We start from the raw sequence: 24512 nt of genomic DNA on the forward strand, positions 1-24512 counted from the left end.
GAATTAAGCTGAATGGTTTATTGTCATCCATTTTCAATGAGATAAACTTATCAATAAAGAATCAAGTATCTGACAAACTGAGAAGACTGTTTTTCACTTGATTCAAATTTTGTTTCCAGAAGTTCAGGGTGTCGTATAATTGCTGCCACTGCTGTTTTCCAAAGGTCCGATGTGTGCTGTGACTAAAGAAATGTAAAAAATAATAAAGTAACAAAAATGTTACACTTTTCTACTTAGAAAATACAAGATAGAATCTAGATTTTTTAAAAAATCCTTTTCAAATTGTTTATAGCAAGTCTCAGCTATAAGGATTCTGCAGCCTTCAGTTAAAAAACATCATACAGGACTCATTAGTATTCTTGCCACTGTTTGGCCATTAAATGAAATGTGCTGGAAAATAGGACTCTTTCATTAAATAAGCTAATCACATTCAGTCTGAACTTTAATAAAATTATGATAAATAGCAACTATTTAACTACAGGAAACTGATAAGAATTATCTTACTTCTAGTTAAAATATTAAACAGATGTATAAGTACTATAATCAGCACCGCGTTAAGTTGGTGCAGAAAAAGACTGAGGACTCACCTGGCCACTACTTTTCTCTGGGTTTGATCAATTTTGCAATGCACCATCTTTGTTTTCACAGCTATAAAACAAAACAGAATGAGGCATAATGAATTCCTTTTAAAATTCTAAAAATATCCTTGTAGTACTCTCTATTCTTTTAATGTGGGTTTATTTCAACCCAGGAAGAAAGGATTATTACCAGGATGTATTTTATACATTAATTTATTTAAAATAAATACAATGTGCATTTTTTATTCCTATACATTCTGCCATAAAATACATAATTTAATAAAAATGATATTCAACATTGCAAAAACTATGCATGGCTATTAAAGTAATTGTGTATTTCACTTAAAATTCAGCTTTAAAAACTCATACAACTGAAAAATCTTATATTCAACAGAAGTGAATTATACTACAAATTGTGTTTAACAAATTACCTTACCATCAATAACAAATGCTTCCACATCATCAGCTCCTATCTGAAGTTCCTGCTGCATGGTATCAAATGAAATTTCCTTATTTTCTACTGCCATTCCCATGAAGGTAAGCAATCTCATTTTTGCCATGTTCTGTTCATGCAACAGACCTATGTTAAAGAATACTGAGATGTAATTACTTGTGTGCAGACTCTGACAAATAATTTTCTTGTAACATGATTTAAGAAAAAATCCTTTTTTATAACTGAGATTCTTTTGATAAATTTGCAGATTCATGAAACGCCACAGTACCCACACACCAGTGCACACAAAATGTGAGTGCTATTTCAATAGTTATAATCTTAGAATTCTAATTCAGTGAGCACCTCTGCCAATTTGATGCTTATACAACCCTGCCAAAATACTGTTGACCTAAGTAAAGTTCCTCAAAATAGAAAATATTTTTGATTTGAGATGAAAAGCTAGTAATTATAATGGTTGGCAAAGAGATTGCATTAGGTAGAAAATGAAAATCAGATCAGAGTTGGAGATATTTTAAAAAAACAGTGGTAATGTGCTAGTGCAATACTAAGATAAAGAAGTTAGAAAATTGCTTGACAATTGGTATGCTGAGGAAAGAAACCTACACAATTAAAATGTGGTATGAGCTACAAAAAGAAGAGTTGATTTCAGTGTTTTCTTATGCTAGTGTTACACGAAAGAGGAAAGCATCTTGCTGAATCATATATATGTTATTGAGCATTGAAAGCTTAGATAAATATCTGATTTACGTACATTTCTATGGCCTCACCCAGCATCAAAGAAGACCTGCTTATGTAATAAAACTTCCTTTCCAGGCCTCCCAAATATAGAATCAATTTGTCTTGTGTACAGAACTGTACAGAAAAGCCATTTCACTATTGGAAAGTTATAGCTGGATGAAATCTTTTATATGTCAATTTTTTCATTCAATTTGCAACTATATAAAACTATTGTACAATACATTAATTATATTTTAGAAATTGCCAAAGCAAATCCAAATGCACAACTAATAGTTATATTTGAATTCATAACATTGTTATATTAATATAAGAGCAGGAAGCAGATTACTACCAGACATAATGCTGCATTAATTAGCAATAATTATGATGCAGACTATTTATCTGGCACAGATTCAACAAAAATGTGATCATCATAACTCAACCAAACAGGGTGCTCCAGAAACTACAGCTAACTGGGCTTAATAGAAATCTACAAGCACCAAAAATCAATTAGTTGTGCATTAACTCTAATTAACAAATGCAAATGAAGCATTAATTACCCCTTTAAAAGTAAAAAGGTTGCCTCTTGTCTGTATGATGAGATTCAAATGTGAACATGTTAGGGTGATTCACAGCTGACACAAGATAATACAACTGTTGGCCTAACCTGTCAACATTAATAAGGCAATGCATTGTAACAAACAGATGCCACCTGTGGGAGCCTTTCCTGAACAGATTTTATAGCTTCATGTGGCTTGTTAATAATTTTGAAAGAAGGGGAGATGAGCAAGTAAAAGAGGAAAAATAATTTTTAAGAATAGAAAATTAAAAGAATTGTAATCCTTTATGGAATTCTTCACATACCAGATGAATTAATAATCGTAGTTGGGTAAAATGGATTGACAAGAGAAGAGGTATCAAATGCATTCTGTGCAATTCCCTGTATCTTAATATTTCAAAAGAGCACATGCAGCCTACCGTACTTATTACTTATGTATAAAGGCAACTGTATACATTCAGTTTCATGTATAAATAAATAAGCTAAACTTGCTTAGAAAAAATGAGTATACTTATCTGAGCCTAGTCTACTATATAGTTATGGATCTAGCAGAGGCTTCTTTTAATACAGGAAGGAAATGAAATTACATTGGGCCATTTCTTCTCTACCTGAGCCCTCATTGCCATCTTTAATACTTCTGGGGAGAGATCAAACTTTTGGTGAAAAATGGATCATAGCCAGAAGGACAGATCTGCAAAAGTCACTATTTTACTTTGTCTCCTCAAAGGCAACCACACTGTGTTAAGGGCAAATGTGTGGATTTGTGTGGCAACCACAATGACTTCAAGTGGATGTGGTACAAAATTATTTTAAAAATTCTACTGTATTCATTAACTGATATAAGAGCAGCGGCATTCCATTTTGCATTTGCTTTAGAATTACATTTTTTTTCATCCAATGGAAACAAATAATATTTTAGAAACTAAAATCCACAAAAATATTAAACCCTGATTTTATGAAAATATTTATTCAGTACTAGTATCCCTAAATCGTAATGCAGTAATATAAAAGCCTGCATCACTGAACAATTTTTGCTTTGTCGCTGACCCTTGTCCTAAAATGCTGCAATACAGAAAAAGTAATTTTCATGCATGCAATTACTTATGAACCAGTGCTCCTTTGAAACAGTCAATTACACACCAATGGGGGAGTGTCAAAGTGTTAATTACTACTCCTTTTCTTTCCATGGTGTATAAATAAAGAGGGTGCTGACATTAACATTCCATCACAAAGCTTCATCCTATGAAACATATTAACTCTGATAGAATGTGGTTTGATAGGTTTTAATACATTTGAAAAAGCTTAAGCTTGCATAAGAACACTTAGAAGTATTTAATTTTACTGCACTTTAGTACCTTAATGGTTTCTTAAACAACATTTGCACACAAAAGATGGGGCACAAGCCTGTAACCAGTACTAAGCTCCAAGACCGGTAAAAAGAAATTCTTAGTAATTCAAACAATGAACATTTGGAAGGGGGGGAACCAATTCCACTCCCTGTGAATAGTAACGTGTAACTATTCTAAACCTTATCTCGTCAGAAGAACAATGCCAGGATTTTTAGGTGCTATAGCAGTACACTGAATATATCTGAATTTGGGAACCTTTGATCTAGGACATGTAATTTGAGTTCCTTTACAAAGTTTTCAAATTATCTAAAGACTACTCTATAGAAAGGCAGATTCATTTCTTTATATGCCTGTTTACTTTGAATGATCCCAATTAATATGTTAGGAGGTTTTAGCATAATTTATTACTATAATATGTGGCACAGAACTGACATCCCAATTCTAATATTTGATACACCAGGAGAATACCAAGTAAGCGATTATCAAACCAGATTTTCATTTTGATACACTTTGGGACATTTTGCAATTGAAAAATAAGAAACAAAGATAAATCACACCTGTGAGGAAGCTAAAAGTAGTTTATTCAATGATGCATCTGAGCCTTATCTTAGCTGTAGTATGCATATATGATTACAAGAAGATAGCTGGGTTATGGGTCTTACTGACGAAAACAGAGGTGAAACAGGAGTTATTACAGCCTACTACAGAATAAAGAGACGTATTCCATTCTTATCACTCTTTCTTGAAGAGGCTGGGATAGGTTAAATTTCATAATAATAACAACACAGATTTAAGAAACAAATAAAAGAAGGATAATAACAAAATTCTTACCAAGAGAGTCAATGAAGTCCTTGTTGTTTTGATAAAAACGGACATAGGATGCTAACTTGGCACTTACAAAAATGGTCAAAAGCTATCAAAAAAAGAAAGAAAGAAAGAAAGAAAGAAAGAAAGAAAGAAAGAAAGAAAGAAAGAAAGAAAGAAATAAAGAAATTCTCAATAAATCTAATAGGTTTGAAGATAAAACTAAATTTAATTCAATAGGCATTTCACAAACATTTCATTCAGAAGTGTGGATAATGTGCAGCTCCCTAGATCTTTTTGAGGTGCAGAAAGGACACAAAAATTGCCTTAATAAACATGATTAAAATTTATTTAATCCAATAGTTCCGAACAATATTCTTTGGACACAGACATCGCCATTTTGATTTTCTCAATACATAATTCAGGAATTTTACATGGCCACTATAACTAAAGGACGTTTCTAAATCAGGGGTTAATGCAATAATTTAGTGCATTGTAAAGCAATTCTGTGCTTTACAATGCACTAAATTCCAACTTCATTCCAACAGAAAATGACCACTTATGTGTTCAACGTCGCCATGTCCATCTCTTACCATTTAGCATTAATGATACCAGGCAAAACGGCCAACTCTCTGAGTTGGTGTAAGGTAGCCTCATATATTTGGTGGTGTAATTAAAGATGCTTGATTAGAAGCCAGGAGACTTGAGTTCTAGTCCTGCCTTAAGGCATGAAAGCTATCTGAGTAATTTTAGGTTAGGTACTTTCTCACAACGCTAAGAAGTTTTAAAAAACCACTTCAAAAAATGTTAATAAAAAAAACATCAAGAACTTATTCACGTAGTCAGCCTTGATTTAATGGACCATAACAACAAAATGCTCCTATGCAGTTGTAATTAAAATTGATTCAATTATATGAACTTCAAGTTCAAAAACAAGGTCTGAAATGATATCGATATGAGAGGTAAAAAAAAAAAGATTGAGAATGGCCTCAGAGGTTGCTTCCTGAGGCAATCAAAATTGTCCATTTCTCCAATACATACACACATACAAACACGCACAAATAAAATTGCTATAGGCATCATGGTGGCTATGCAAAGAGGCATTTTTTTGCCTGGACTTCTTTTTTGGGGTGGGATTATTTATTTAAGTGCGCTAAAAACCATAAGTCTTCACTGTGGCCACCCCCGTCCTTTGGAACAGCCTCCCATTGGGAATCAGGAGGATTTCAACCCTTTTAATCTTTCGGAGGGCTATGACCATCTGGCTCTTTCCCCAAGGATTGGGCTAGGATAAGAGATTGAGCTGTGAGAATGTTTAGTCTGGAACCTGAAGGGAAAGGTATCTTTTATTTTTAACTATGTTTTCTAGACTGCTTTGAGTTGCAAGAGTTATTTTATAAGATAGGAACCATATAAGTCCCGTACATAAAATAAAATAAAATAAAACAGAAGTCCCTTATAAGGGACATATATAGGGCTCAGATTTTCCAGCTGAGATTTAGCATGACATGCATGAGCAGAAATAAACCATGGTTAGATTATTACATTCCTCTTTCTTCCTGAGTCCAGAAAGAAGTTCAGCTTTCTCTTTCATTAAGTGGAGTTTCCCTTGTTCAGACAATGCTGGTTATACTTATCCACAATCAATTTAAGCAAGTTACTTTCTTCAGTAACTTAAAGTTGAACTATTTGAAGCTAAGTATTATTCACATTAACCATGATTTGTGAAACATGGAGAAGTTGAAAACAGGAAGGAAGAAGCATGCATGCCCAATGATAATTATAACATTCTTGGTTGTTTACAACACATTGGGATGTAATTTATTGCAACCATTAAAATTGATAGAATTCATAAGAAAGTGGACATAAATCACTCAAATACCTTAGATAGAATATCTCATGTTGTATTATACGAGTTTTATATTTTTTAATAATACTTACATCATGGATAAGTTCTCCTTCCAAAAATTTGACTGGCTTTAAAGCAAGAAGATGATCAAAAAGAAAGGTATTTGGATCCTTTAGTGCACGGACAATACACCTAAACAGAAAGCAAAATGAACATACACCATTTCATGCTATTATTGGATTACTTTATCTTACTATTTAGCAGAACACATTTCGGTAATAATTTAAAGATTATAATCTGTGCTCTTAGATCTAAACTTCCTAAAACTACAATTTAACAGAAAAAAGAAATAAGGAACAGTGAAGAAAAGCAATGCTTTTTATAAAGAAATATTAGTTTTCTCTGAAAAAAATACACTTTCTCTGTACAAATCAACTGAAGTAGGCAGACCTTGAGTTTTATTTTAGCTTTTTCTTTTGCAAGAAATTCAATAGCAAGAAATGAATTGTACTTAAACTGAAATACTCTTCCATGTTTTGGAAGATTATATAACATACTCTTCTAAAAAAATATTTCCTATTGCCTACATTCTAAATGCCTGAAATCTGCATTATTAAAATAGTAGTAATAATAAGACCCCTGCCTTTTCGACATATGTGCACCTATGTCCTTTTCCCATTCATAGACTATTTTAGCTGCATCTCTTTTTGCCCTATGTTTAATACAGCTTTACAAAGACACAGAGGAAGTAAACAGTTAATCCTGAACAAAATCCTCTATGAAAAACTCATGATTTTACATTACCTGTGAGCATCGACTCTAGCCTGAGATGCATTATCTTCTGTGTAACTTCCCAGTAATTCTACCATGACTTTTGCTGCACTGTCGCTGCTGAAAAAACAAATAAACACTTCTTTTGAAAATCATTTCATAAAGGCATTATAAAATTATTATTCTAATGCAAAGCGCGTGGAAAGTTACAATTATGATGTAGAAGTATAAGGATAAAGAAGCATCGTGAAGTTATTCAGTCTCAATTTTCCTCTTAAAATGTAGTTTCATAGTTAACTTTATACAGTAATTAATAAAGTAATTTTATACAGTAATCTTACACTGGTTGTAGGAAAATTGGCTGGTTGAAGGAAGCCCTTTCAGATAGAAAATGTTAAAACACATCTGTATATAATTGTTAAGAAGCAAAGTAAATGCTAATGTTGCTTAAATCTTTTCAATTCCTTTTTGGAGGGGCAGAAAAGATAAGAAAATCATACAAGAGCCACAAAAACAGTACAGAATATTTATAGAGTAGTATTATAAAAAACCACCCCCTGTGGTCTGCTGAAAAGTCTAGGCCTTTAAGCCTTTATAATAACAAAATATTATCAGGGCCATATGGACTTCAGGGGCGATGCTGTACCAGGTGTCATTCCTCAAAATGTCAGAGAGGCTGTTCATAAAACCGGCAGTGCTGGGTGATACTTTTGGAAGATTTCTAAACTTGTCATACCTTAAAATATAAGTACTTTGAATGATCTCTTGAGCCTAAAGTTTTAATGATAAACCTTCACAAATTTTCAAATATAATTTGATCTAACTTCAATTAATATTTGATTTCCTGAGACTGCAAGGCCAACAGCCATGTTCCTGCATTAACTTGTTCTTTTTTTAGGGGGGGAAGGGGAGGAGATCCAAGATAGAATTGCCAAATAAACATTCAAAGTCAAAATTATTTATTATTAATTATTATTATTATTATTATTATTATTATTATTATTATTATTATTATTATTATTATTATTATTATCATCCAGCAGAATGAATTTCCACATGTGCCCCTAGAGTGTGTTATAGAGGGGAAGTCTGCTTCCACAATGTTGAATTGTTCTTCAATATTTTAATATCCCTGGAGACTCTTACTCAAGAATCTATTTTCAGATCTTGTAACAATCAATCACTATTATCATCAAATTTGCTTTGAAGAAAAGGCAGATTAAATAGTTTTCTGCAAAAGAATCTGAATGGATCTTATGTTGTATAAATTTATTGGAAATTCACTCTCACAGTGAGAAAAGGAAAACCATTAGCACCACTATCATGTAAATATAAAAAAACCATCAACAGAAAAGTAGGATCACTTAGTATAACATGACTATTAATTCATATTCCCATTAACTCAGCATACATAACTTCAGTATTACTTTAGGAATGGGGAAGCAAAGAATATTTAATCTATCAAATCATCTAAGAACAAGAAAATCCAAAATCAAATCCAGATTTTTTCCTCTTTGACTTTTCCCTTAGGAAAATAAAGTTAGAAGGGGCCAAAACGAGGAAATTTTCCTGTTGCTTAACCAATAGATGGTATGTGGAAATTACCATTTATTCTAATCCTGAAAGCCTAATCTAATCTTGCAATCTGACATTTGAATTCATCATAAGTAATAAAATTACTTTCAACTATTCTGTTATCTGCCCCTCAATCCTACCCATCTGTTTTTAACAACCACATTTCCTAAATATTCAAATTGATTCAATCAATCTCTTTGAATGAAGAAGTTAAAGTAGTCTGGAGTCAATCCTATGACTAGGCCAAAAACCCCTTTACCAGAGCATTCTGCTCTGATCCCTCTCTGTGTCCTACTGAATATTTTCCTATACTATGTCATTCTGGGATGGAATTAACACTTCCCGGAAGAGTTTTGTCCCAAATGGAAGAAGTCCAAGATGTCCCAAATATAATAAAACATATTTATTAGAGACTCAATGAATTCAACAGAAACCAAATTAGTCATGACAAAGGTAAATTTCAGTGCTTTGTCTAGTTGTCTACATAAGTTTAACTGTGGATTCAATGTATATTTTAAAAATTGATATGCATGCAGTTTTTCTTACCTCTTCTTGCAGTCCACTAATACATCATATAGCAGTCGAAGAACAGTGTGCTTTTTCTCCGTGTTAAGATCCCAATCTGAAATCCATTTTCGAACCTATATAAAATATTTAAGACGAAAAGTATGTTTTTACTGTTGAGCAACATCATTCAATAGTTTGGTTTTCGAAATGAAAACATTTCTAAAATAAGGTATAAGAATGTCAAATCTGGGATATCAGATATTAGCTGGTTTCTGTCATCAGGTAGTCCTTACCTGATGTCTTATCAATGATAATTGGGACCAGGAGCTCCATCATTAAGTAATAGTAATAATGTGATGTCATATGACTTATGATAGCGGTTCAAGCAGGCCCAGTTGCCATTGTTAGGGGAATCCTGCATGGTCGCAGCATCCCATGGTCATGTGATTGGCATTTGCAACCTCTGGCCAGCTTTCTCATTGATTTTGTTTGGCAGTGAAAGTCACAAATGACGATCAGGTAACCACAGCATGCTGCAATGCCATACACTACAAACCAGTTGCCCAAACAGCGATCACATGATCACGAGGATGCTATGATAGTCACAACTAAGACCTGTCATAAGTACCCTTTGTTCAGCGCAGTCATAATTTATTATTTATTTTATTTATTAATTCAATTTGTATGCTGCCCCTCTCCGAAGAGAGACGGCTAATTTCGAACAGTTGCTGAACACATTACCATTAAGAAAGGATCAGTACAATGTTATACTTACTCTTCCAGAAATAGTAATATTACCACACATAGTTTATTTGAAAGCAGGAAACCAAACTCCAATTGAAAAATATCTGCATTCAACATAGTACCAAAGAAATGGATTGGATTTATTTCTACCCATGGAAGGCATCTGACCCAATGGCAAAAAATATAGCAACTCTAAATTCTAATCCAGGGTGGATAAACATCAATGATTTTTTTAAAAAAATCAAAAAAATCAATTTTTTTTATTTAAATCAGATTTTTAAAAAAATCTAATTTGTTTTAATAAAATGCTTTTGGAGTAAACATCTATCTAAAGATAGTTTTCTATTTAAGATACATTAATAATCTAATTTATTCAGCATGAAATGGAGCTTAGTTATATAGCATGAGGCTGTATATTCTGCAATATTGGGATTATCGGTAAATCAACAGTTGGTCAGAGGAGGAGCTGCTGCAGGACAGTGATGACTGCTCTTTAAAAATTATGATTTAAATCGAGTTGATTTAAATCAAGCCTTTTTACTAATGATACTTGATTTAAATTGATTTGATTTAAATCAAATCCACCCTGTTCTAATCCTCCACTGCCAATGTTCCAGAGTCCATTAATCCTCTCGAATGTGTTTTAAAAGCATCAGTGGAATACTGGAAGATGGTGAAGTTAATAAAAATCTTATTAACTTCCCATCTTCAGAAAGATGGACTGCCTGAACAGTTTTCTCAGCATATGATCCTGCTCCTGAAAATGATCTCTGGATACAAATTAATTTTTAAAGAATAATTTTAGAAATTATTCTAAATTGGTAATTTTGTATTAGTTAACCTGCCCTCACCTCTTAGGTCTAATTGCTTACCTGTTCCAGTTCAGTTGGAATGTACTGTACAGCACCACAAGTGGAAGCTACTTTAAGAAGGCTGCAGTAGACTGTATACCTTGCAGGAGTATTTTTATCCATCCCATGGAAGAGGTTACTCAACCTAAACAATAAAGGACAATCTATTTTCACCAAATTTTTAAGTGTACTAAAAGCAAGCATTTTTACCATTTCAATGAATTCTGTGATACTCAAGAATTTTTTTGACCCTTATAGAATATTATTCCCATTTTGCTACTCATATGCAGAAATGTGAAAAATGTTTGTAGAGTCTTACAAGACGTCCAGATTACTTTTACCAGAGATAATTGTTCTTTATGGAATGAAAAACATACTATTTTCTCCCAAAGAAGACACTTACAGCTGAAGCCTGAGTGAAGGCCGTTCACCTTCCCGAAATTTGACTAGTTTCTCACACAAACTTTCAATCAAAGCCTCTTGTTTGTCAGGTTCCAGAATAAGAAGCAAAGATACTACACTGTTCATCACACTTTCAACATCTATATGGAAAACAAAAGTTTACATTAATTAGAAAAAAGTTCTTGTCTTGAAGATATGTAATCAAGTATTCCTTGATTCATCTCTGACATTAGAATGGGCAAATAAATTTAATAGCGTCACATAAATCTGATAGCCTCATATATAATTTAGGTGGCTTGGCCAGTATAATCACACTAGGTTATGAACTGATACTTTCTGATCTTGATTAGAGAAAAGAACAAAAGTTTGTCAGCACCATTGTTCAAGAAGTGCTCTTCCAGAAAGAGTCAAAACTATAACACCCACTAATCCTAAACTTCCTGATAGTCCAGAAAGTCTCTCCCAAACCTAATCATGCCTGTAAATGTAATGCAGCTTTAAATCTCCATGCACCTCCTCCCCTCGTGTAAAGGGTAACCCTTAGATACTCATGATACAGAAAAATACATGTGATTCGGCTTCTATTCAATTCCCACTGTAAGTTATCCACCAGTGAGTTAAGTTCATTTATATGTTCAATCTAGGCTAAAAACTATATGGAAAATACAATTAATTTGTAATATTCCTGGTCTTTACATCATTTCTATTTCTTTCATTTTTGAAACATTTACCAAAGCATCTGTATTGTACAAACCTTTGTCATCGTCTTTTAGGCACACATCACATGCTTCAATAATCTGAGCTAAATCAATATGAAGTCCACCTTCTGAATTCTCTTCAGAGATCTCTGCTCCCTTGGATTTTAGATAGGCTCTAAGTTCTGCAGCCTTTTAAAGAAGAACATTGCCTGTGAAAACTGCACATGCTCAGCAGCTCTAGAAAACTTAACAATTATAATCATTTCTTGGTTAATATAAAATATAATTTGTTACCGTACATAAGAGTAATGTAACTGGAACTTAAATTTTACCATAAAGAATTGAAGTAGTCAAAATTATCAATTAAAGTCAGCATGGCCGGAGAACAAACTGATCAGCTGATCAGCTGATCACAAGAATAGTAATGCTGTTGGTACTATGCACAACCTATATATGAATAAACACACGACGGTTTCATGATAATTTTCCACTCAAGTCTATTTTAAGCTGCACATGATATTTGACATTTAGCTTTTTTTAACCTGTATCTTATTATCTCAGGCATACAAAATAGTATATAACCATTATTTCAGGATACAATCGCCACAATCATAATTGATTCCATTTTGCGATCTCCAGTGTCAAAAAGAAAATCACGAGGGCTCAGATGCCTAACCAGGAATACCAGAAGGTAGGAACGATGCAAACTAGGATCTACCCTGTTTTCCCCAAAATAAGACATCCCCTGATAATAAGCCCAATCGGGCTTTTGAGAGCATGTCAATAAGACCAAGCACTTATTTCAGGGTTCAAAAAAATATAAGACAGGGTCTTATTTTTGGGGAAACACGGTAGTTAGTGATAATTGGGAGGAACTCTTCAAGGCTTTTTGAATTTTCAGTTGTTTTAACAGCACCAACTTTACTTATCTTTCCCTATGAACATGAAAGGATAGCAAATGGTTACACGGAAGTGAATTTTGTGTTCGGTTCTGATACTGAAAACAAAAATCCCTAGGGCTCAAAAACTATTTAGGACTTTCTTCTTTGCGTCAGTCCTAAATCTTAGGGGTGAAGTGCTCATAGGGGTAAATAGACGCTGGACTGCAAGTGAAGCCATATTGACACAATTCCTGATCAATGAAGCATCGCCAGAGCAGGCAGTGGTGGGGTTCAAATTTTTTTACTACCGGTTCTGTGGGTGTGGCTTGGTGGGCATGGCATGGCTTGGTGGGTGTGGCAGGGGAAGGATACTGCAAAATCTCCATTCCCACCCCACTCCAGGGGAAGGATACTGCAAAATCTCCATTCCCTCCCCAATCCAGGGGAAGGTTACTGCAAAATCCCCATTCCCTCCCCATCAGCTGTGACTTGGGAGGCAGAGAATAGATGGGGGCGGGGTCAGTCAGAAGTTTTTCTACCGATTCTCCAAACTACTCAAAATTTCCACTACTGGTTCTCAAGAACTGGTCAGAATCTGCTAAAACCTACCTCTGGGAGGGATGAGCAGATCCAGGAGAAAAGGCAACTTAAACCAGGGGTCTCCAACCTTGGCAACTTTAAGCCTGGCGGACTTCAACTCCCAGAATTCCCTAGCCAGCTTTGCTTTGCTTAGCTGGCTGGGGAATTCTGGGAGTTGAAGTCCGCCAGGCTTAAAGTTGCCAAGGTTGGAGACCCCTGACTTAAACAGTTATCCTCCATCGACATAGGTTGGCTAGGTAGGCAGACAGGTCCTGCTGCCAGCAATCAGCAAAATATCCCTGCCTTTCTGCCTGCCACAAGCCAGCCGGAGCCGCAGTCCTGTCTTACATTCATTCCTAAATTCCCAAAGGTGCTTTTTCCACCCACCCACCCAAAAAAACTGGACTTGCTTTGTTTTATCCTTGAAGACGTTTCACTTCTCATCCAAGAAGCTTCTTCAGTTCTTCTTGGATGAGAAGCGAAGCGTCTCCATGGGGGAAAAACAAAAACAAAAGCCCAGTTGCCTCTTGAAAAAAAAAAGGGGGAAAAAAAGCACCTTTTGGGACAAACCACGAACCTGGATGACTGAGAATCTCCATAGACCAGGGGTAGGCAACTGTGGCCCTGTGAACTTCAACTCCCAGAATTCCTGATCTAGTCAAGCTGGCTCAGGAATTCTGGGAGTTGAAGTCCACAGGTTGTAAAAGGGCCACAGTTGCCCACCCCTGCCATAGACAGTCATTCCTAAGGATTGGGGAATAAGGAGGACTGGGGGAGGGAAGGGAGGGTATGACAAATGGAAGGCACCAACAGCCTCAGGAGAGAAAGCAACCGCCCCGTATCCCGACCTGATCTTCCTCCGTGATATCGATAAAAGCCGGCACGCTCATGGCCACGACAACCCCCACACCTCGCCTCTACCACACTCTCCGGGCGGAAAAGGCCGCGCCATTCTAGGGACGTCATTTCCGTTTCCGGGGCATAGATACCTTCCTCCAATCGACATTCCTCAGCGCGCTTCTAGGCCCGCCTAGTTGCTTCCAGTCTCTTGGGTAGTTACGCTGACAGCGGTGCTGAGCGGGTTTTTCCGGCACTTCGATAAAGGGACGCGCGGTTTCCCGTCGCAAGTGCCGCAGGGATTGAACGATGATGATTGTTAGTGTTAGTATTAGTATTAGTAGTATTATTATTTTATTATTTTATTATTAATATTATTTTGCCTCTGATAAACAAGTTTTTGAACGGTTTTTTTTTTTAAATGGGGAAACAAGCCTCGTTTTAAAACCTTCAAGCCTTCATTGCGGCTCGGAGAAAAATCGCCCGATTTTTTTTTTTCTCCCTCTGCAGTTAGGAGATGTTACACAGGTTCAAAAACAACGAGCCCTGTTCTCAAGTTCGTGAATTAATAAGCAATGGTTTTCCCATCAAATTTATCATTAGCTAAAAAGCAAGCCTTTTTAGCTCTCCCAGGACCGAAAGCCATTTTTGTGCTTTCTGCTTTAATCTTGGGGATCGGACACGTTGATCGAAGAAAAAACGCCCCTTCCCCTTTTTTCATCTAGTCAATTCCGGCTTGATTGTAATACAGATATTTATATATAACAATAACAAGAGTTGGAAGGGACCTTGGAGGTCATCAAGCCCAACCTGCTCACGCAGGAGACCTATAGTAGGGATTCGAACTGCCGACCTTTCCGATCGACAAACTCAGTGTCTTAGACATTGAGCCACCTAATCAGACTTTTTTTTTTTTGCCCTCGTTTTTTTAAATCGATTTGAAAGACAAGTCATTGCTGAAACAAAAAAGTCAAAATTTGGGTGGCGGATGTATAGGGTGTTACTGTTTTAAAAGATGGAAGGTTGTCACACTGAAGCCTTGAGGTGTATTCATTTGCTTTGACATAAAATAAGGTACTTTGCTTTGTGCCTCCAGTACTATTTTAGAAAAAGTTTCACTAACTTAACTAATGCTTCCTCTGCTTTCGTGCAGGTGCTTATCTGGAAGCAAAATCCATTTAAGTACAATAAAGGTAGAAAAAGAAGGGCTTGTACTTTACAAACGTGAAGGGTAAATCTGGGCCTTGTTTTGAAGTGTGAGCTCCGGCCCTGAAACTTTTTCCAGAGATCTGCTAAATCATTCTTGTTCATGTAATATAGAAGAATGTAGGTAAAGGAAGAAAAAGAAGAAACCTTCCTGCTTCTTCCTTCCAGTGCTGGGGCCAATGAAACTAAAGACGTGAAAGAAGCCCCCATACCAGGGAAGGTTTTGATATTTACCTCTCTCTTGACAAATTAAGGCATAAAGTGATAACTGGGTTTTCCCTAGTGATCGTTTACAACAGTCATTATCACTAAAACATATTTACCAATGTTTAAATAATAATAGCATTGACTGCTATTACAGAAAATATCAATTAAAATTTCATTGTCTTAAAAAAGGACATTTCTTATATATGTAAACCACAAGACACCTTTTCTGATTAAAGTCTGATGCTAGATCCAATATTTGAACTGTTTAAAAGAGTTTTCCCCGCCTTTGTACTTAGTTTTTTTTTTTTTTTTTAAAAAAAGCACCATGACACAATTTGAGTAAGGGGTGGGGGGAAGTTTTGTCTCTTTTTTTAAAGCATAGAACTATAGAACATAAAAAGGAATAGCAGTTGAGATAAATGATTCTGGGAGACAAGGTTATGTGGAGGATGGACATTTCATGTAAGTAGGCTGAGAAAGAGTAAAAGGGTAAAACTTTTGCTTAGTGGATATGAAGGAATCTAGTGCAAAAACCCAGTCTTCTGTTTTCCCTTAATATCCCCATATTCTGTTATAATTTCCATTCTGTTTAATGTGTTTTTGGAGAAAATGGAGACGATACTGCATTGAAGCAGCCATATTTTAAAATTTGAAGCAGCCTTAAATAATGTCAATTATCCAATGGTTGTAGTGCAATAATTAATTATGAAATATAAATTTACCGTCAGTTTTTTGTATTGAGTTTTATGCTTGTATTGTTATTTGTGAGTCAGTAAGGATTATGCCACATAAGAAGGGTGGCTGTAAAAAAACTTTTAAATGAATAAGTGGGAAACATTCATGCTGTTTTAGTAACAGCAAAGCTGAAGACAAAAAGAAATGAAATTACCCTTTCATATTTCATCTTTCTTTTATGACTTTAAAGAAGCAAAAAAAAAAAAAACCCACAACAAAAACCCAGGATGATTTGTCACATCTAAGAATAATGTTGAGAAGCAGCAGCCACATATTTATGCTTCTGGAAAAGCAGTTTCTTAGTGTAATGATGAGGGAATCAAAAGAGAGCCTTGATAGTACAGGGGTTTAGTGCACCCTATTATTAACACAGCTGCCTGCAATTTCTGCTGGTTCGAATCTCTCCAAGGCTCAAGGTTGACTCAGCCTTCCATCCTTTCTAAGGTAGGTGAAATGAGGACCCAGTTTGTGGGGGCAATAAGTTGACTTTGTATAAAATATACAAAAGAATGAAGGCTATTGCTTAACGTATTGTAAGCCGCCCTGAGTCTCCGGAGAAGGGCGGCATATAAATCAAATTAAAAAAAAAAAAAAATGTAGAAATTATTAGAGAGGGCAATACTGTCAGAGTGTAGTAGTAAATCTACAAGCTGGCTAAATAGTTATATCTGACTATATATTTGGCTATAGCTTCTTAGAATATTCCCTCCCTGGAATAAAGCTTCCTACAAGGCATTAAAATTGAACTAGGAAACATAAAGGCACTGGTCAACCAACATTGATTCATTTCATAATCATTTATTTCAGTCATGCTCCTTGAACTATAGTGGAAAAGAGATGTATAAACGTATTACATTACACTAACATAAAAAACCGTATCTGTATTTGGATTTTAGAGCTATGTGCTATGAGACAAGTAAATTGTTTTCACAGAGTTATATCACTACAAAAATCCACTTCAATGACTGTTCGGTTCTCATTCTTGTTACAAAATAGCAGTTTCTATGGATTAATCTGTCACCATGAATTCATAATTTATATTTAAGTTACTACAGACCAGTGATTTCTAACATTAAGACCTAAATATAAAAAAAAGCATACAAAGCACTTGATATTCTTGCCACCTAATTCTTACATATTTGCAGCTGGCAACACTCTCAGAACATAATTACTATTATCAAGCAAGAGCAATATATGCTCCAGTTAATTTCCTTTCAGGACTTGTTCCTTGCTTTATTTATAGTATGTATGTATCTTGCACTGATTTCAGTGGAGCCCAATCATGTCTGTTGTTATAGTTTTTATTATTTTTATGAACATGACATTTGTTCTTCATTGTGCTGTATGCTTTGCTTATTTTGACCGTAGGTAGAGAAAACAAATACTGTACTTGGGTTTCAAAGAAATAGTCCTTAGTAGTCATACCCTTTATTACATTTCATTTAAACTGGGGACTCTACAATGACAATAGTAAATCCTGAAGGTGTGCAAACATTGTATACATGGTGATAATGACCAGCTTTGACTATAAATGAGATATATATCAGAGAAAGACAAAGTATTAGTAAAAGGGAGACATAATGTTCTTGACCATTAAGAACATGGATCCAATGGATTCTTAATCCATTGGATTAAGAAGAAAATAGACTCATACTTTGGACACAGATATCACCTTTGGACACAGATATCATCAATGTGCAAATCACACATGAGAAATTGTTATGGTGGGAGCTCAAGTATTAATAGAAGAAATCTGGTGCTTGGGTTTATAGATCACTGCAAGATTTACAATGCACAATAGTTTGAGATTCTGTTCATGACAAGACAGGCTAAGGAGATCAATTCTACAAGCAGGATAAAAATGAAACAATGAAGTTTTTCAAATCAAGAAAATTTCCTTCAATGGTTTAGAATGTAACCAAAAACATGATATGGAGAACAAATTGGTTTGTTGTATAGCAGAGCAGTGAGGACATTGTGGAGAAAAGTATGTGCACTCTGAATAATGGCATTCGGATGATTTTGTAGATGATTTTGTGAAAATCCCTGCAGTTACTTAGTTTAAAACTGTTTTGTTAGCAAGGTAATACTAAAAATAAATTTACCTAGCTTCTCAAAAACCCCAGGAAGAAATCAAATTCTTTCAAAGAAGATCAACAAAACCTTTTCTGTAGGACCTCCATGCCTTTATACACTTTTATCCGTATATAATTTGCTTGGTTTTAAACACATTTTCATCGGGAGAAGCACATTCTTACACTGAACAGCTCTTACTAATTCTTTTCCTCAATCCTGCTGCATTAACTCTGTTGGCCTTATCAGGTTGAACAAGTAGTCTCGTCGTGTGACCGGAACAATCTGGAACTGAACACAGTCAAAACCGTAGAAATGGTGGTAGACTTTAGGAGAAACCCTTCCATAGTTCCACCTCTCACAATATTAGGCAACACAGTATCAACAGTACAGACCTTCACATTTCTAGGTTCTACCATATCGCAAGATCTAAAATGGACAGCTAACATCAAAAAAGCACCAGAAAGAATGTTCTTTTTGCACCAACTCAGAAAGCTCAAACTGCCCAAGGAACTGCTGATACAATTCTACAGAGAAATTATTGAGTCTGTCATCTGCACCTCTATAACTGTGGTTTGGCTCGGCAACCCAACAAGACAGACACAGACTTCAGAGAATAATTAGAACTGCAGAAAAAACAATTGCTACCAACCTGCCTTCCATTGAGGACCTGTATACTGCATGAGTCAAAAAGAGGGCTGTGAAAATATTTACAGACCCCTCCCATCCTGGACATAAACTGTTTCAACTCCTACCCTCAAAACGATGCTATAGAGCACTGCGCACCAGAACAACTAGACACAAAAACAGTTTTTTCCCGAATGCCATCACTCTGCTAAACAAATAATTCCCTCAACACTGTCAAACTATTCACTAAGTTTGTACTACTGTTAATCTTCTCATTGTTCCCACCATCCATCTCCTTCCATTTATGACTGCATGACTAATTTTGTTGCTTGTATCCTTACGATTTATATTGATATTGTTTCCTCATTGCTTATTTGTACCTTATGACTATCATTAAGTGTTGTACCTTACGATTCTTGATGAACGTATCTTTTCTTTTATGTACACGGAGAGTGTATGCACCAAGACAAATTCCTTGTGTGTCCAATCACACTTGGCCAATAAAAAATTCTATTCTGTTCTGTTCTGTTCTATTCTAAAAACATCTTTAACCCTTAAGGCACATATTTAGGAAATTAGTAGAACCATGGTAAGGAGTGAGGAGAGCCATCATAAAAGCTTTGTTGCATGAACAGACTTTTGTTTGTTCAGGGCTTCTATTGACTCTGTTCTATGCAAAGGGAAGCACTTGCCCATTTTATTCAAATAGTGTCATTTATATTTGTTTTGCATCAATAGGGTGAATGGGTATTATGTATCAGAATGGAGAAAATGCTTATGTAAAAGAGCAAGATGTGGAGTTCATGACCTTACAATAACTTTTCCCAAGCAGCCAAGCAGTCCTACAGTGGAATGCAATAACTTGATAAGTTGTCAGACTCTACTGATGCTAACAAGGTTGAATGGATCAGGAAGACTTTTATGATGGAATGCGGCTGCTGAAAACAGCCCTCCCCCGAAAATTGGGGAATATAAACTAGAGAAGAAATAGTGCACCTAGAGAGCTCTATCCAACTTCTACTCAGTCAGATTTCTTTCATTCTTTTGATTATGTTTAAAGACAGAATGCTGGCATTGAATGAATATGTAAGAGCTTCACAGTAGATAAACATGTTTTTTTTAACAAGAAAACGGGTAATAGCCATATTCACTGAGCTTGGTCTCCTATATTATTTATTTTATTATGTATTTAATATATTTGTATGTCTCATTATCCAAAATCATTAATAAGGTACATTTTACTTCAATTTAAAATAATAACTCAAGATGTAATGAAAATCAATACAATTATAATACACTAAAATAACATAAAAGATCACAGTGAAAATTCTTGCTGTTTATGTCATTAGGCCAGAAGATGATTGCATTTTATTTTCATTTTGTGAACATTCAAAATAGTCTTCATTTATGACTTAAAATAAAATGCTATTTTACTAAGCTCCCATTTTACTGCTTTAAAATTATTCAATCTTTGTCATTGTGAGATGACAAAACATTGAGTCATTCGGGTACAACTGAATTTTAAATTTTAAAAACTTGTGGGCAAAATAAAAAAAAATAAGCATCTAATTTTTCCCTACTCAAAACATTTCTACAACAATCAAACATATTAAAAACGAATTGTCTTGGCCATTGTGCAAGGAACCCATTCAGATATAATGTGTTTGTCTGGGTAGCAACGTCTGGAGTCCAAATTCATCCCCAAAGAAACTTTTTTTTTTTTTGCCTTTTCTTTTGGAATTCCCTCCTCTGCAGTCTCTGAAGCTTAACAATGTCCAAGTTACATATTATCCTCTAAACTAAACTAGATTCTTCATCTAGGCTTCAGTCTGGAATTGAATTCTAGTCACTGATGATGGTGGCAGGGAGGAGGGACAGATGAGATTGATACAGAAGGGGTAAAGACTGTATTTTTTCTTCAAGCCGTTCAAGCTCCAAAATGAAGCATTTTATAATTATACAAGCTCTAGATTGCAGGGGAGGATGATTTTTAAGCACTCAGCACACATTTCTTCCCCCGCCCATGTTATCCCTCTCCCCCACATTTTAAGCAGACCAAAGCTGTATGTCCCTCTTCCCCTTCCCTTCTCTCTTTCAGAGGGAGGGCGTCATGTGCTGTTTCCATTCTAGGGGAAATCAAGCCTGAATGCACACTGGAAACAAGCATCGGGAAACAAAAACAAAATCTCACTTAGAACACATCATATAGGCTGGAAAAGTTTCTAGTGCTGGGCTAGGTGGACAATAAGTAGAAGAAAAGGTGGATAGCCAGAGTATGTTTTCATGAGGTAGATAGCCAGAATATGTATTAGAAGCCACAGGAATACACCTGCAGGATTTGTGTGGTTTGCAGAGCTTTTGTCCACAGAGACACAAGGAGCTGATGATGATTTGAGGGATTCTAACAACATACCTGCATGTTTTTAGCTGGTATTCTAAAGTTCCATGCTGTCACCATCAGCTAATTGAACAATGGGGGAAGGGAAAGCAAACCTGTATTTTAAGAGTTCCCTTCCAAACTGAATATAGACCATGTACTCTATACATGGTCTATATACCTTTTGGAGTGATTTTATAAGCAAAGCACTTACTAAGACAGCAAAATCAGCAATGAAACTCCTATGACTGTAGACCAGGGGTGAAATCCAGCAGGTTCTGACAGGTTCTGGAGAATTGATAGCGGAAATTTTGAGTAGTTCAGAAAACCGGCAAACACCACTTCTGGCTGGCCTCAGAGTGGAGTGGGAATGGAGATTGTGCAATATCCTTTCCCCAGGAGTGGGGAGGAAATGGGGATTTTGCAGTATCCTTCCCCTGCCATGCCCACCAAGCCAGACCACGCCCACCAAGCCACGCCCACAGAACCGGTAGTAAAAAAATTTGGATTTCACCACTGCTGTAGACTGATTTAACATGACCTGATGGTGTATCGAACATTAGAGCCTTGATTCAGCTGAGTTTGGACAGAAGGCTTTTTTCTTTTACAAAATTGGTACCTATTGTATGATGCATGAGAGAGCATTGAGACCCTGAAAGTTCCTGCAAACTTCAACAATTCAGATTCAAGTTCAGAGTGATCTGAGTGAGAGGAACCAATGGGAAGCACCTCTTTCCAAGTTGTGGCTGTTCTTAATCATAGCACCTTGTCTGGGAAACTCAGTTGGCATTACAAACTGCCATTTTATTTATTTATTTTACTAAAAGTCAAGTTGTCTTCACATTAAACTCTACTCATGCTGATTTCTTGGGCATGTCCATTTATTTTTCTTAACAATACGGGAAGTGCTTTTTCACTATTGCCTCTGAGACTTTTCCGTTCGAACCTATAACCATGCTACCAATAAAGGAGAATATTTATAACTCAGGGATGAAATGAGGGGTCCTTGGTGCTCACTTTCTTGTTTTCTTGCAGACGATTCATACCCAAACTAAGTAACATCAGTGCTAGTAAGGAGTGAGGTTTGGTTTCAGTTCTCTAGTTCTCAGTTATGTTCTAATGGTTTGCCCTGTCAGTGTTTGGGGAAGTGGTCTCAGAGGTTCTGTGGTTGGGCTGCTTACTGTTAGCTTGTTTGACAATTCCTTGATTGGGGTATGATTTACTTCTTGATTGTTGGTCTAATGTTAATCTTGGAGTTAATCAGCAATCAATGCTCAGATAAGCATAGAGTCCAGAAGTAAATACCCGATTCAAGGAACTGCCAAACAAACCTATACTAAACAGCCCAACCAAAGAACCTCCAGGACAGTGGTGAAATGTAAAATTTGTTACTACCGGTTTTGTGGGTGTGGCTTGGTGGTGGTGGGGTAATGTTTACTTTAGTCCCGGTTCTCAGAACCACCTGCCGCCATCACTACCGGATCGGGCGATCTGGTCCGAACCGGGAGCATTTCACCCCTGCTCCAGGACCACTCCCACCAATCCTGACAGGGCAATCCACTAGAATATAAACTGAGAGCAACACCCCCTCCTTACTAGCACTGATGATGTTACCTAGTTTGAGTAATGAAACATCTGCAGGAAACAACCAAGCTTGGAGAGCACCAAGGACTCCTATAGCCATGATATTTCTTCTTATCCAATTGCTCTCCAGATCAACCCTGCTTCAGTCAAAGCCAACTAGGTGGGCAGATTGCTTCTTATGAACTGTTAGAAGGCATACATATGTAGCATATTTACATCCTATAGTTATCAATATGAGAGATGGATATCCCTTAACATGGTCTTAACAATTTAATAGCAAGTAAAATAGTTTGGTCATTCTTAGGTATCTCTTTTGTTTCTAATATCTCATGAAGTTCAAAATGAAAATATATTTCATGAAAATATAAGCAAACTGGCGCACCAGCCCATAATCTTCTTGCTGCATAAAATTACTGGTATTCCTCATTTAGTGATCGCAACTGGGGCTGGCAACTCCATCATTTTAAAAAGTGGTGTCTAAGTGAAACTGGGACTGTGTCTTCAATCTTACTTCAGTTTTCCTCTGCTTTACAAACCTGTGGTCATAAATGTGAGACTGCAAGCAGTTGTTGAATAAAGCTGACTCTAATTGAGGACTACTTGTATAGGTAAATATCTACTCTTAAATATTAGTAATAATAATATTAACATGATTGGTTGTCCCAGAAGCTTTGTGTCTTCTAGATTTTTTCCCCTCAAATATATTTTGCTGAGACTATGAATATACCGTTTTGTAGCTTTATGTAACAGGTGTTTTTCTTAACTTTTTTTCTTGTGTGGCAGAAATCTCAAATTGGAGGAAATGAGCACTCTTTTATTTAAATGTCCTGAGATTAGAGGAAGGACACTTGCCAAGCAATGCCTCTTCACTTCAAAACCTCTCCTCATAAATTATGTCAGGCAAACTTATTAAAAGTCTGTAAAAGTTTCCTATTAAAAATAGTTGATTGCAGCCCAGATCATGGCAGTTTTTTGCTTGCTCTGAAATTCCACGGCTGTCCTAAAGAAATATATTCTGAGACAAAAGGTTTTGTTTCCTTAGTAATAAATTATTTTTGCGATATACAAAGGAAGATAAAACTTTCACTTATGTTTGAGTGAAGGAAGATTTTAGCGATAACTTCAAATAATCTATAAAAAGAATATGAGAATGTAGATGTAGACAGCAAATTAAAATCAGACTTCCTGTGTGTTTTTGCAAAGCAATTGCTTTTCAAGCCATTGAAGATTATGACCGAGGATAATGGAATGGCTTACAAAAAACATACAACTGTAGGCAGCTTAATATTTTCAACTATGATCTCATGACAGTATATGAAAAAAAGATATTGCTATTCTCTTCTTATGAGCCATGTATTCTCTCTCTGCATGTGCATATTATGGAAGTCAACCCAAAGCAATCCACTGCAGGATAGAAGGTTCTACACTGAAGGTCATGGACTATAATCTATTATGCTGGTCAAATGTGGGCTGGTAGATAGATGCTTCTTGACTTTCTAGTCTATGAGTGAGAGAGAGAGAGAGAGCAATGGGCCTAAAGTTGACTCC

General features: G+C 35.8%; 1 protein-coding gene across 1 annotated transcript; it reads right to left on the reverse strand.

Annotated features, from left to right (window-relative positions):
- Positions 1 to 3: 3 nt before the first annotated feature.
- EIF3M (eukaryotic translation initiation factor 3 subunit M) lies at positions 4 to 14269 on the reverse strand. Its single transcript, XM_070957505.1, has 11 exons — positions 14167 to 14269; positions 11915 to 12047; positions 11162 to 11300; positions 10780 to 10903; positions 9203 to 9297; positions 7115 to 7201; positions 6403 to 6502; positions 4489 to 4570; positions 1015 to 1158; positions 588 to 648; positions 4 to 182 (listed from the first exon to the last, which is right to left on the reverse strand). The coding sequence occupies exons 1-11, from the start codon at positions 14206 to 14208 to the stop codon at positions 62 to 64; spliced, it is 1128 nt and encodes a 375-aa protein (XP_070813606.1). The 5' UTR covers positions 14209 to 14269; the 3' UTR covers positions 4 to 61.
- Between the last annotated feature and the right edge of the window lie 10243 nt (positions 14270 to 24512).

Source organism: Pituophis catenifer, unplaced genomic scaffold (genome assembly GCF_029215685.1).
Source record: "Pituophis catenifer annectens isolate HBS135680 unplaced genomic scaffold, rPitCat1.0.hap2 SCAF_1, whole genome shotgun sequence".
NCBI lineage: Eukaryota > Metazoa > Chordata > Lepidosauria > Squamata > Colubridae > Pituophis > Pituophis catenifer.